Here is a 15,205-nt window from a genome sequence, read left to right as displayed (position 1 = left end):
TTAAATATTATCTTTTTTAAAATAGGAAATTAATAAGACTTTTTTTTAATAAAGTACGATTATAATTTGCGACGGAAAAAAGAAGTGAACCTATTCTTACGAGCATGCGATATAATCTTTTTAGAGTATCAAAATAATTATTGTTTTTTAGAGCAAAAGTACTAAAACATTTTTTTTTTTTTTTTGAAAGGGTACTAAAATAATTATTTAACTTAACCAATTTAGCTAGATTAATTTAATAAAACTGTAGGTTGAAAATAATTTGTTTTTAAAAAATAAAAGTTAATAGTAGTAACTTGTAAAATTAGAACCGTAGAAAAATATATGAAATGATATTATTTTTTAATTTTAATCCAATTTTTGAGACATTTGTTAGTATACATTTGACTCTTGTTTGGCAGCAACTTGCTAGGTGAGGTTCGAAACTTCTTGGGCAAGGCAATTTGATTCCCATTCTATAAAATTTTATAAAAGAAAAATTCCGCCTTCCACCATAAGTTGCTTTGGAAATGATGCTATTGTGCATGGGGACCGGGCTCCCCATACTCAGTATATCTGTTGGACTCTCCCTCCTCATGGCTTGGATTGTTCTCAACTCGGATGAATTTTCCAAAGGCAATTCGGAAACCGCTGGTTGTGGAGGATCTCCGAGATGATTGATACAGCTGGCTTTGTGGGTTTCTATGTTGCATATTGGGATCTGTAGTGCGGTGGAGGCTGGGATTTACAGGATTTTTCAAGGACTGTTGCTTGCGTGGTTCAAAGGCTATTGTAGATTGAAGTTCAATCTGATTCTTAGGCAGCTATTTCCATCATTCGATCTTCCTGGAGTTCTTTAATGCGTTACAGAAATTTGATTGTTGGCTTAAAAAGATTGTTATCGAGAAATTAGCAAGTTTCGTTTAACGTATCAGTAGTTGTTATGAAAATTTATATATTTTATTAAAGTTAACACCAAACGGAAAAGATCTAGTATTATATATTTTTTATTTTAGGTTTAGTATTCAAAAGAATAAGGTTTCTTTTTTTTATTATTAAAAAATCAGCAAATTTTATTAGCTGCTAACAGTAAAGTTGTATGGTTTATACGAATATTTCTAATTTTTGATATTATTATTAATGAATTATATTTCCATATAAAAAAAATTATAGGTAATAGGTAAAATACCTAATAAATATTACAAATTTAAAATTAAACTTTATAATATTAATATTATAACAAATACTTCTAACTAAGCAATGAACGCGCTTCGTGTGATTGTATAATACTTATGTTTTTTTATTAAGTGTAAATGTAAGATAGTATGTCGAATAAATTACAAAAAATTAATTTTTAAAAAGAAGTGACTCGAATTATTATTAGAAATAAAATGGACTTAGTAGAAGATTTAAAATGGTTTAAATACTTGATTTCTATTTTTTTTTTCTTTTGGAGATTTAATCTGATAGAGTATATAATTAAAAAAAACATATTAAAATATAATAGTTAATTAATTATCGCATAAACCATATTTAGATCATCTTGAATTGCACACGCTTTAAACCCTATAAAACCAAACAAAAAGAAACTAAAATTAGCAAAATACAAAGTCATAATGAAATTGAAAAAAACAAAACTATGGAAACAACACAAACAAAATAATAAAAGACCACAATATTTTTCTTTTAATCAGTAATAAGCTGAAGAACCAAATTAAAATATCAAATTAGAAATAAATTTAAAAATTTTGAGAAAACAAAAAGAAAAATAGAATAGTGAATAAAGAAACTATATAGATATCGAAAATTGTAATTTGTAAAAAAAATATATATAATTTTTAAAAGCTAAAACTATTAATTCCAACCCAATTTTTTGTATTTAAATCAAAATCAGGAAAAAAAATACATAGGCAGCCTTCTCATATGGTAAATTCAATAATCATTAAATTGTAGTGCATACAAACCGTAAAGTGAATTTAAATATTCTAAAATATTATTTACATTGAAACTTATCATAAGAATGGAAACAAAACTTATACCTAAATAATTTATTCAAAAACTGAAAATTATAACCAAACAAACCAAAAGAGAAAAAAAAAAAAAAAAACTACTCGCTATCTTATCTTCTTGTTTCCAACTTTATGAAATCAATCTTGAAAACTGATCAATTAAGAAAATTTTACCATATCATCGGAAGCAATTCTCTAGAGTGACAATCTAAAGGAGAAACTACAGTCAACATATCTTCTGATTAATAAAACTAGCCGTGCTATGCGCAATTTTAATAAATATTAATTTTTAACAATTCTAATATAATTATTATAATGTAATAATAGTATTTTTTGCACTTGTAGTATTATTGATATTATTAAAGCAAAATTACAAAGACAATTTAAATCAATAAAATGAAGCATTTAATTTCGTTTTGAATTCCACTCTCTAGAAGGTAACATTTAAATTTTGAATATTAATTTTTCTTAAACATCATTAATATTTTTTGACTTAATTTTAATTTCTATTAAAATTCAATTATATAAGGCAACTAATATTTGCTTTCATTTAAAGAAAGTAACATTCAAATTTTGACGTTTGATTTTCTTTCTGAATCGTTAATGTATATTAATTCAATTTTAACTCCTTCCAAAAAAAATTTTAATTTTAATTATCTAAAATACTAAAATGATACCTATAATTTAATTGTTGCCAAATATCCGTTCTCCACTCCATTATTACTCTAAATTGAAACTGTATAATTTATAAAGTCATTTTCTTTTGATATTAGAAAAGGCAATAAAAGGCTCATGCTGAAAAATTTTTGTAATAAAAAGGAGAATATCAAAATCTTATATTTTAATTATTATCAATATAATATATTTTTTTTTGCACTTGTAGTATTATTAATATTATTAAGTCAGAATTATAAAAGACAATTAACATTTATTAGAAGATTTTCAATCACTAAAATTTTATGATTCGTAAAGAAAATCAAATTTCAAAATTTGAATGTTTTCTTTTTTAAATGAAAGCAAACGTTAGTTACCTTATATAATTGAGTTTCAATAGAAATTAAAATTGAGTTAATAAACCCCCTCGGAAGGGGGCCTTCTTCGCCTTCCACCTAAGCTGCGCAGGAAAGGCTTGTACGTGTGGGACGAACAAAATCCTCATTAAATTTGATTTTTTCATTAGACCAAATTTGATTGCAATTCAATTTAGAGAACGAACGTCAATTAGTGGATTACAAAGTATTCATCGTTTAAGAATTTTCCAGACGTACCAAAAGATGATTCACAAGAAACCTTTTCCTTTTAGTTTTGTGAGGAAGGGTCACACCGATACGAGGCTTGTCCCATTCTATTTCCTAAGATCCGTCGATTTATCCGTCGTGATTTAGAGTCTCGTACTAGCCTCGCCTATTGCCTTATATAATTTGTTAACTCAGTTTTAATTTCTATTAAAGCTCAACCGTATAAGGCAACTAACGTGTGCTTCCATTTAAAAAAAGGTGACATTCAAATTTTGAAATTTGATTTTCTCTACGAATCATAAAATATTAACTCCTTTAAAAAAACACAATTTTAATTTTAATTATCTAAAATAATAATGTGATGCCTATAATATTTATTTAAAAAAAAATACAGTTTTAATTTAGAAAGTTATTTTCTTTACGAAATTTTAATAAATATCTATTCAATTTGAAACCGTATAACTTAAATGAATTTCTTTACCTGTGAAGCCAAATAATTGAATTTCTAACTATTCATGATTTGAATTAATTTTTTAATTGAAACGAAATTTGCCATGGCCCATAGATAATTCAATTCATCATGTTTTATATCAGATGAAAAAAGATATCGAATAATCCAATAAATATCAATTTAATTACAAATAAAACACAGTAAAAAAAAAAAAAAAAAAAAAAAGAAATCAACCACCAAAATTTTCAAACAATATAAACTTTGAAAACTAATGAAAAAAAAAAACAACAATAATACCAACATATAATGTCTTCTCTTCACTTATTCCTAGAGAAGAGAAAACATTTAACGCATGTTAGTTGTTTGTTTGTTTGTCCTTGACAATGAAAATGCTTTCAAATACCAAAATCCCTTAAAGCATGTAAAAACAGGAAAGCAGAACAAATTATTATGCAAGATCTAGCCATACAAAATACAAAATATAAAATATAAAATCGAATTTAAAGATCTTAAAAATTTTCAAATTGGCTAAATTGAATTTCAGAAAAGATAATTAAAATTTTTAATTAAAAAATTCAACTTTTCATGATAAGGGTTCACCGACATGAGATCCCGATTCTGCAGTAATAAGCAACAAATTCTTTGAAGTAGTTGATTGCATTTCTTGGGAGATGGTGAGATAGGAGGCCTTACAAACCCATTCCAAGAGCTAAGTCAATTATTTATGAACATAAATAGCCGAATGTCAATTTTAAAGCAAGCAGTAAATGGAAGAAATTAAAAGAAGCAGACAAATCAGATACCAATATTGATAAACCGGTAAAGAAACAAAAGAAGAAAAATAGCTACGAGAGAGGCATACTTCAATGGGGCATCGACCATCTAGACAAATTATCAGCAGGCAATAAATAGAAGAGATCAAAGAAGCAAATAGATAGCTCCTTACCTTTAATCCTATTTGTAAAATTATGTTTCTAATGGGCAATTCTGGCTGAGGTTTGATTGGAAAGGAAAAGAAGATGGCAGTAGTGATATTTTTCTTTCTATGTTAATCGTCATTGACTGATCGCAGTAGAGGATTGGACATGAAAGGAGAAGATGAACGGAGAGAGAAAAAGGAGCTCGAAGGTGAAGGGAACACTTAGAGAGAGGTTGTAGGTTATTAAAATGATGGTTGTTAAAATAATCAATTAAGGAAAGCAACCTTTTAGGCAATTTTAATTTTTATTATTTTTAGTGAAATCTGAAATTTTTCTCATGCAAGTAAAAACCAAATACTTAAGTCATGTATAATCTCACTCTTTAACCAAAACATCACGTAAGCATAGGAAAAAAATCTAATGTTTCTCCTCTATAATGATATAATGATAAGGATAGTATTGTTGTGTTTCTAATTGAAAGCAATATTTTTTGATAATAAAAATAGTTATTAAAATAGTATTAAGCAAAAAAGTTTATTGATTAGCTATTATTGAGTTCAAATTCGAGTTTGTATCGAGCTCTTAATGAGCCTAAATACGAGCTTAAACTCGAGCTTGTATCAAGCCTAAATTTGAGTTCGATCCTTTTACGGACATCATGCACTTTTCTAACGTTGTTTTTGATCCCCACCTCAAAGTAGAATGAGTTTGCTCCATCTTTCCTTTCCCCCATAATCAATACCTCGCATTTATGAAGCTACTTCTCATCCTTGCCAAAGTAATAATGGCGAAAAACACAGGAGAAATCCTTCATTTCGTGACCATCCTCGCAGAGCTCAGTGTATCTGCAGAAAAACAATAGTTCATCAGCATAGGATAGTTTGACATATTACGATTGTAAAGTTCTTCCTAAACTTACATGCAGTATTCATTAACATATATAATTTTTCACATAAATCAAAAGAAAGAGAATTTTACAATTTGGCAGCTAAAAAATGGAGTGGAATTTGGAATTTCAAGAATTTCATTAGAAAATTCCCTCATTTTAGATATATACCAACCAGTGTTGATAAGGAGTACAAGAGTGATTGGATCACAACAAATTGCTTTCACTGGACAGTTTCTGCAGAAACTGTTATGGCTGCAGGACTCAGAGCTTTAGAAATGCAAATAACAGGTCATATCTGCCAGTATAATTAGGCTCTACTGTTACATATAAAAATACCTATTCCACTTTTCGGTACTCAGGATATCAATTTTTTTCTTTTTCTTTATTTTTTTGTAAAAAATTTTAATATTGCTGAGACTTGAACGTTAAAAAATTTAATGTCCACGTTCTTCAAAAAATTTTGTAGATTATGTCCTAGTGAGAATACACTAAATACCAATTGAAAACAGTTCAATGGAACCAAAAATGGAAGTTCCATATGAGCAAAGTCAATCAAAAGTCGAAAAAGAAAACATTCCAGGGAATTATGACCAAAGAAATATTGCTTGGTTCAACAGGTGGTTACTTCTTCTGGTAAAGGTACTTACATCTCTAATGCTTGGGATGTCAGAGGGCATTTAAGACCAGTCAGTTTGGCCGATGCGGCAACAAGGTTCAAGTCTTTAGCCTGGAGAAAATATTATCAACACTCAGATTCACCCCTCAAAAACTAAAAGCAGTACAAGAAAATCAATGCCATTTGTCAGACCAGTTGCTTAGGTATGAGGAAATCCATTACCTGGTCTGAACCATACAATAATATGATCAGACAACTAAAAAAGGTAGAATGTAGCAGATAATCTGGAGGATAGATAAATTTCACTAATATGAGATTAGAATACCTTCTTGTTTCAAAAAAAGGTAGATGGCTACCATATAGCCCAGCAAAATATAAAGATAAATAAATACACATCAGGAGAATTGATTGTAAATTTAAATCCGGAACGGATAGTTGTAATTTCAATGAATTGTAGAACAGATTTGCAATTTATCATTTTTATTAAATTCAAGCAAAGTTTATGTATGTAATTTCAAGTCTTTTACCCTTATTCTACAAGAAGTGCCAGTCTTGAAAACTATACGAATAGGAACAAACAGTAAAAGCTTGAAGACCCAAGAGCATGCAAATTGAGATGTATTATCATGAAATACTGTAAGATAAGAATGCTAGAAAGAGAGTAATGGATATATGGTTTTTGAGTTAGACGCTAAAGTCACGATATATTGATGTTGGAATTTATCTGGTATATGCCAATCAATGTCACGTAATCCTACTTCCTATTTGAAAGGGTGAACCACATCGACTCTAACAGCATAATTTGAAGAGAGACAATATAAATCCATTTCAGAAACACAATGCACACACAAACTCTGCATGGTCACAATAAATATATGCATTGTGGAGCAGACACGTATGGACACACATGCACAACTTCAGCTGACATTCAGTCAATTAAAATTAAAAAAAAAAAAAAAAAAAAAAAAAAAAAAAAAAAAAAATCTACAGGGATAACATACATGGATCAAATATAATCTTTTTAATTCTCAAAATGAACTACCACCATTCAATCTTCTCTTATATTATTTCATGACAAGCATTTTCCATCATCAATAAAATTTGGAAAAACGAAAATAAAATCAAAAGATAACTCATCAGTCATCCAGACAGATATCTATGGACAGGCTTCAGTAAGAATATCCAACCAATATTTGGCTTTTTGAGTAGCCACAGCTCTGTTATAAGAGTGTCAGACTGAAAAAGACATAGGTAAAACTTGAATGCAGAAAATAGGAAGATATAGATTCTAACAATGATTAGTTTATTTTTTCTTTTCCTGGTTCTGAGATCAGTAGTTATAGTGACCAACTCGCTTTGCTTGGAACATACTATTTAAAAAGTGATTCAGTAATTAAACTTGCCCGAATACATTTTTGTTCTTTCATTTTATTAAGGTTCTTATTCCAGTGATGGGATTGGTTAAATTAATAAATTGAAAACAGTCCTCGAAACACATTTAAAAATTAGCAAATGTAGGCTAAGACCACCTACCATGAGCTTAGATGAAAATCCACCAGTATAATCCCTAGAAGCAGGAACCCCTTGCATTACTCCAGGAACTGGGTTATAACTATCACTGCCATATTGGAGGTTTAATAAAAACAGAAGGTTAGAGTGCAAGACTCAACATCAGCAGAGCTCAACATGGGAGAGAAATGTCATTCTTGCTTTCTGCATATCATAGAGAACTGATATCTGCATGTTCAACTCACACATAAAAAGGACCCCATTTTCAGCCCTACAATTTCGAAATGTGCCTCAGAATAACTTCTTAACAATTGCACTAGTGCAAGCATGAAAAAGGAAAAGAAAGGAAGTCCTAAAGGCAAGTTTTACAGGAGAGCAGTGTAAACTTCACAAGACTATCCAATGACAAGCTGATCTTTATTTCTTAATTTATTTCCTTGTGCAGATGGAATTTTAAATTCATGATCACATATTATGGTCCTCGAGCACAAGTTAAATCAAACTGACAGTGTGATTGGTCCAAGAGGCTGGCTTTTTTGTTGTGACATCATTTGAAATAAAGTTATAAATATATAAATGGGACAGTAGAAAAGTAGGCGATACCTACTCCAACATCGAGCAGTTGAAGAGTTAAAAACCTTTGATAGAGGGTCAGCACGAATGCCAAGTGACTGACCAAGAGCAAGGGCTTCCGATACTCCAATCATGCTCACAGCCATCGCCAAATTGTTGCAAATTTTTGCTGCCTAAATAACAAAACCAACAATAAAGATATCAGATGCTTAAAAATAAATCCTGGCAGGGTGAAACAAAAAATACATTTTCTATTTATACACTAATTTATTTGTGAATTGGACTGCTAAAAGCATGTATGACTATGGTTTATTTTTACCAGCCATCCCCTTGTTTTTTTCAATTTTACAAAATCTGCAGCATATCAAACATACTAACTACCATAAGAGAGAGAATTTGATCAGATAAAGCTTAAATTGCTCGGTGGGATGCTCTAGAGTCCAATTTATTTTCAGAAGACACAACCATAGCAAGGACAAATAACTGCTTCAAAATTGTCCTAACAATTTTATTCGGCTTAATGCATAAATTTGCCCCGAACTTTACAGTTTTACCTCATGGCACTCTAAAGTTTTCGAATAACTCATCATGCACCTGAACTTGGCTTTTTTTTTTTTTTTTAATAACCATGCACCTAGTGACCTGATCCATGTCACTGTGTCTGTGATTCATGGGAAAATCTCATCCTTGCCGGGTGCATTGTTGTTTCAAAAAAAAAAAAAAAGAGGCAAGTTTAGGGGCATCATAGGTCATCTGAAAACTTTGAGGTACCACAAGACTAAAATCTTAAAGTTTAAGGGCAAATTTATTCATTAGGCCAATGTTAATCCTTGATAAATACAAATTTCCAACTCTTTGCAATAATAAAAATTGCATTCTTTTCAACCCATCAATACAAGAATTGAAGTACGAAGAAATAAAGCCCGCAATGAAAAGAAAAGATGCAACAGGAACACTATAAACGCATATTAAATCTGATATCTTCTGTTACTAATACATAAACCTTCAAATTAAAAAAGAAAAAACCAATAATGCAGAGCTATATAATAATAAAAAAAAGGTTAAAATTATGATTGAAGAGTATTAGATTTGACTGTTTATGAGAACTTACTGAACCAGTTCCAGCTCCACCACAATAAATACTGTTTTTGCCCATGGACAAAAACAAGGATTTGGCAGCAAGGTAAGCTTCCTCGCAGCCACCAACCTGGATGACATATCTTTGTTCATGAAAAGCATATTACAAAAAAACAATGATGCCCCTAAAAGTAACATTTTCTTTATTATTATAATAATATGCTCTCCATTCATAAGCTTGTTATCTAATAAGAAATAATGCTGTTGCTAAAATAAATCACCACAAACAAACTTCAACAAATCTGTGGAAAAAGAATTTATAGTATTCAAAGGAGAAATAAGAAATGGGAAAATTATCTGATTCAATTGAACTGAAAACTTAATCTCAAAGTTGTCTTGGGCCATATGCTTTACTAACATGTTCAGAAATCAAATCATTTCTGTAACTGTTTTAATCTTTTGGCATACCAAAATGCTTCCCCTTTCTCACTAGTGCACCTAAGGGAAAAAATGATATCACGCATTTGTTAAATACAGACAAAACTCCACCATGATGCAGATCTGCCACTGAGGTGAAAGAAACATTGGACACCAGTAACAATTGTCAAATGTAGATGTATTTTCCATGGAATAACATGTACTAAAATCATTGATTAGATTTGAAATTTTCCCCCCTTCAAAATTACCAATTGGCAAGTTGGTCTTCTTTTGGAGTTCAGATGGTTTAGGTTTGATTCTAGGTCTTGTCTTCCAGTATTATCACAAGTGAGCAAAATTGGCTTAACAGTTACGGATGCGAATTATGATCTATGGGATGTAATAACTAAGAAATGAACCATGCAAGTTGAATAGTGAGGGAGACTGACCATTGTATAAGAAAAGATGTCATATAACTACTTTGGTAAAAAACTTAATACTTTATCCGTAAGGGACACCTATTATTTGAACTTAAGAATACCAAAATTAGAACCCAGGTTCAAATAATATGTGTAGGTGTTTTATTAGATTAAAGAGAATTAATCTCCTTGTCTATCCCTCTACTCAGTGGGCCTCCAAATGTACCTAAAGAAACAAAAAGAAAATTTTGCCTATTCATTTTTTTTTTTTTTCTTTATCTTGCCAACACAATATCCAGCAAAGGTATACACATGGCTACCAGCAGTTGGAAAAAAAAAAAAAAAAAAGTACCACTGGATCCAAGGCCATATTCAGTTCAGTTAAAACCACAACCTCTCCTGTTTATTTTCTTCCCTAGAACCAATTTAGGGTGTATAATGTGATACCCTGAACTCACTTCAAAATGTTAGATGGGGAATGGATGGGCACATAAGCACTTGAATAACCCACTCCTAGAAACATAGATCTTAAGCTTTTACGCCAAATTGAATCATTATGATTGCCATATGATCAGTAATCAAATATATTCATTAGAAGAGAAGTCAGAGGTGAAGCCATACCATAAAAGTGAGAGTACCTGCTTCTGCAGCAAGAACACCTCCGGAGACAGGAGCATCCAACATGACAGGTTTCTCCCATTGGTCTGCATAAAACATATTGTTCAATGTTAAACAGAAGAGTTTTGGTTGGAGAGGAAGAATGAGGTATTATTCAATCTTTAAGAAAATAGCAGTATTAAGTCCAATTTCCAAACATTTGAAAATTGAAACTGAACTTATAGGGGTTTCCAATTGTCACTAGGAGTTCAAGTACAGCATTCTCTCCCACCATCCGCCAGCACACAGAAGGAGAAAAGTAAAAGAGATCACGGTGGAAACCAAAAATGATTCTGCAGTTTAAACAATTCATCTCCATGGGACAGAGGTTTGAAGTCAAGACCAAGGAAACAGCCACATGATTGCTATAAAAATGTACTGAATGATTGGAGATTGGGTAGAATGGAAAATCATACATAACTACAATGGCTGAAAATTCTATTATGGAAACAATTTGATTTGTACTTTTTTTTTTTTTTGGAAGTTATACCTTTCTTCTCTGTTAAAACAAAGTTAGACACAGTTGCAGAAAGCTTTCTTGATGTTTCTGGATCAATGGTAGATGAATTTATCAATAGTCGTGGCCTCACGATATTTCCACCATAAAGCAAACCATTTGGTCCAGTGTAGACATCCAAAACCTACATAGGTTATATTGGAATGTTTACATTAGCAAAAAGGCAGAATCAACAAAAAGGGGGGAAGAAAGAAGCAAAAAGAAACCTTGAAAGACAAAACTTTTAAAATGATTATGATAGGCTCCAAAAAACATCATTTATTGAGAAATGAGAATTTAAGCTGCTAGAAATAAGACTGCATACAGATGCAAATGCATAAATTTATTATAGGCATGATGGTCATGGGTTAGCAAGGAGGTTTCTATTTAGAAATGCATTTATGTCTATGTAACATTTGCTCACAATGTTACTTAAGTTGAAGCAAATGAAATTTCTTTTCATTTAATATGATCATCCAAGAAACCTTTAATTTATTAACAACTATTTTAGCTTTTCATGAAAGACTGGTAATGGAAATAATTTAAATTCTTAAATTTCAAATTTTACATGTACTTTCCTGTTTCAAAATGAACAGAAGTCAAATAATTTAATTTAAGATAGCATACATATATATAAACATATTATCAAAATTATTTATGTTTTTTCTCCTAATGAAAGAAGAAGAAACATGATATAAGTAGATCAAGAATACAGAAATCATCCATTGTAGAACATTAGCCATTTGGTTTCCATAAATACATAGCCAACCAAGGAATTTCTTATCGGATTGTGGAACAGGAGAATCGAGGGAGGTTTTTCTTTTTTTCTTTATTAAAAAAAAGAAAAAGGAAAAAGAAAGAAGAAGAGAGAAAGAAAGCTGATTAGCACATGGAAAACTTATTGATTCCAATTATGAGTTACAAGTTGTGCATTTCACATTCATATAACATGGTAAAGAAATGAAGCAATACCTTTAACAAGTCACTGTATTATTGAAGATCATAGGAGGCAATGACGACAAACACCATAGATCCTGATATTAAATGGCAAAATTAAATCACAATACTCACATGAGATGTTGAGGGCAACATTGTAATTACAACATCACTTGCTTCTGCAACTTCAAATGGTGTTTGCTTTGATGGAACTCCCATGTCAGTAAACATCTTGATGACATTATGGTTTCTGAAACAAAATCAAATTTGCCCATTTGACTTCAAGTGCAGACAAGTGTGCCTCTATTTATCCACATTAAGCTCCACAACTAAATTATAATGCTGACAAAAAGAGTCTACTCTGACTACTAATATACTCACAAGAAAATTATGAACTCTTAACTGGTAGTTATGGAACCTTTTGGAATTTAATTAACTTGTTAAAATTAAAGTAACAAAACTACAAGAAAAAGGTTTGTTCCATACATGTCATGAACAGTCACTTTGTACCCAGCCTTAATTAGATTGTTTGCCATTCTGGATCCCATATTTCCCAGCCCAATGAATCCAACATTCTGTTATACATCAATCATTTAAGTTTAACAAATTAGAGGAATCTGCATGATAAGTATAACAAGAACCCTAGCTAAAAAAGAAGATACAACATAACAATTCAAGTTATTTTGATGGACCGAAATAGTAGGAAATCATTCTAACCAGAATATAGCACACAAGGTTTAAGGTGCTTAATGTGCCTCTTCACAGCAATGTTAACTATAAAGGAAAAGCATCATCATCCTCAATAGTTCACCAAAGAACATGTACAAGTTGCTAATGGCTCAATAGATTTTAGAGCATTAGGAAAAAAACTTATTAATCTCATTCAAATTCAGTGGATAAGTAGCTAGCTCGTTTTCTACCATTAGTACTTGAATAGTTCACATCCCAGGGGAATCGTCAAAAATACCATTCTTGAAAAGGCAAAGGATTATAATGTATATGGTCCTACATGGTCAAAGATAATTTTATCAGAGATGATAAGTTAAAATCAACCCTTTGGCAACCTCAAAGTTTTTGATCTGCAATGTCACGCTTGCATATTAATCTCATTGTTTGCTTTTTTTTTTTTTTTTTTTTTTTTTTCACCTTGGTCAATTTGAATGACCATCACATCTTCAGAGACGGAATAGTCAATATGAGAAAAATCTAGAACTCTTATTCAGAAAGTTGACTTTCATTCTCAAAGCCTATAATTTGTAAGAAATTTGTATAAGAGTTCAAATTCCTTCTGCTGCCATTACTACACCAACAATAAAATATTCAATTCAAATCAACTTAAGGTGACATAAATGAAAATTAATTAGTTCCTTAAACCCACAAGAATAGTTTACTCAAAACCCCAGTAAAAATACTTACTTCCCAATCATCTATCTGACTCATGTGAAATCCAAAGATGGGAATTTTATTATTTTGTTGTCGACTAACTGAGAATTTCTCAAGAACCCATTAGTCACATGGCAAGTTTCGTGAAGATCCTAGATTGCCACTCCTAAATCACATTATAAAGCTCTGTTCAATTGACCGTAGCTCAAATAACAAAAGGTCAGAAAATTTCAATAAAAGGGTGTTTAGGAAGTAGATACATATAAAAGTGAGGAGGAGAAGAAATTACAGAAGGGTTACCTCAAATTGCGAAAAGGGTGGAGATGTAGAGAAGCCGCGAATAGAAGCATATAGTTTGGTGTTGAAGATAGAAAGTACTCCTCTCACTCTGTATAATATCGCCATGGATGACTGAATGATAAACTCTAACCAACTTCTGCAAAGATCAAGTTTTTATTTACTTTTATAGCTAATTATATCCAATAAGGAAATAATGCGTTGGATTTGTAAAATTGTCTTATAGCAATATATGATATGATAATATTCAATCAACAATGTGGAATCTAGTCATAGTCCCCTTTTCCTTATCCCTTCTAAAATAATTAAATATTTTCTTTCTTTTTTTTTATGAAACATTTAATTTTTTTTTCTTATAAACATATAGGAGTACTCTTCAAATTTAATTTTGATGATGTATGTTAAGATATTGCATTAGGTGGTATTAATAAATATAAAAGTTAATATTAAAAATCTAAAAAGTAATAATATAAGTAGACAAATTTTTATATTGAAAAATTGTTAAAGAGCTTAATTGTTTATTATGTTTGGTATCTATTGAAATTTAAAACTTTAACAAAATATTTTAATTGGTTTTTAATTTAATCTTTTGATCAGGTTTGTAAATCAAAAATCAGCTAGAAAAATTATAAGTTAATTTATTATATACGATTTCCATTTACATATGCTTAATTGGGTTTTTAATTTTAGGAAGATATTTCTCTACATATTATTTATGAGCTTACTCATACACTAAGTGAATAATTATTTGCCATATGAAAAAAAAAATCTCATACTATTGGAATTTCTTTTTAATCCAAAGATATCATATACTTATTATACCAAATTAGGGTTATAAATGAATCGAACCTAGTCGAATATCACATTAAGGCGGTAAACCAATCAAGATTAGAGTATCACATTGCTTGATATTTGATGTGATAGTATAAAATTCTGAGTTTGAGTTGATTTGAAGTTTAAGTTCTAAATCATTTCAACATTGATTTCTTCAATTTTTGAGCAAGTCTGAAATTATTTACGGGCTTATTCAAATAGTTAAAATTATAAATTATAATATTTTTTTTCCTATTGAATAATGTTTTATTTCAATGTTATGTTTTAGTAGATACTTTATAAGATAAAAATACATTTTATATTTAATTAACTTGTAATTTCATAATAAATTTTACAAATTATAAAAAAAAAATTATTTTTATTCCGTAGAGGTTGGATTTTTTTTATAGCCCTATACAAAATAATGTCTATACACCAAAACACCAAAAGCAAGTCCATGGAAGGTACAGTTGAAGAGCTGCAGCCTGCAGGTTTAACGGATTGGTTTCCCGCTAAAATAATTATA

The 15,205-nt window shown here is 30.2% G+C and overlaps 1 protein-coding gene across 4 annotated transcripts; it reads right to left on the bottom strand.

Annotated features, from left to right (window-relative positions):
- Positions 1–5,009: 5,009 nt before the first annotated feature.
- Positions 5,010–14,090, bottom strand: LOC105636845 (6-phosphogluconate dehydrogenase family protein). 4 transcript variants are annotated; one of them, XM_012220216.4, is made up of 11 exons: positions 13,870–14,019; positions 13,603–13,735; positions 12,673–12,761; positions 12,322–12,436; positions 11,245–11,395; positions 10,719–10,801; positions 9,296–9,391; positions 8,215–8,357; positions 7,636–7,720; positions 6,134–6,213; positions 5,010–5,442 (listed from the first exon to the last, which is right to left on the bottom strand). In XM_012220216.4, exons 2-11 carry the CDS (start codon positions 13,624–13,626, stop codon positions 5,355–5,357), a joined length of 954 nt encoding a protein of 317 aa, XP_012075606.1. In that variant the 5' UTR covers positions 13,627–13,735; positions 13,870–14,019; the 3' UTR covers positions 5,010–5,354. The 4 variants fall into 4 exon arrangements, with proteins under 4 accessions (XP_012075606.1, XP_012075605.1, XP_012075609.1 ...); XM_012220215.4 differs by lacking the exon at positions 13,603–13,735 and having other exon boundaries at positions 13,870–14,090; XM_012220219.4 differs by lacking the exons at positions 12,673–12,761; positions 13,603–13,735 and having other exon boundaries at positions 13,870–14,063.
- Between the last annotated feature and the right edge of the window lie 1,115 nt (positions 14,091–15,205).

Source organism: Jatropha curcas, chromosome 10 (assembly GCF_041381405.1).
Source record: "Jatropha curcas cultivar XTBG-Jc1 chromosome 10, XTBG_Jcur_1.0, whole genome shotgun sequence".
In the NCBI taxonomy this organism is placed as follows: domain Eukaryota; kingdom Viridiplantae; phylum Streptophyta; class Magnoliopsida; order Malpighiales; family Euphorbiaceae; genus Jatropha; species Jatropha curcas.
This window is presented reverse-complemented; position numbering and strand designations above follow the sequence as displayed.

Excerpts from the sequence above, each read along its gene's own strand:
- LOC105636845 (XM_012220215.4), bottom strand. The coding sequence starts at position 13,974 with ATGGCGATATTATACAGAGTGAGAGGAGTACTTTCTATCTTCAACACC. Across the intron at positions 10,802-11,244 it reads TGTTTTAACAGAGAAGAAAG|ACCAATGGGAGAAACCTGTC; the intron begins GTATAACTTCCA and ends TGTTTTATGCAG. Across the intron at positions 7,721-8,214 it reads ACTGCTCGATGTTGGAGTAG|TGATAGTTATAACCCAGTTC; the intron begins GTATCGCCTACT and ends CCAATATGGCAG.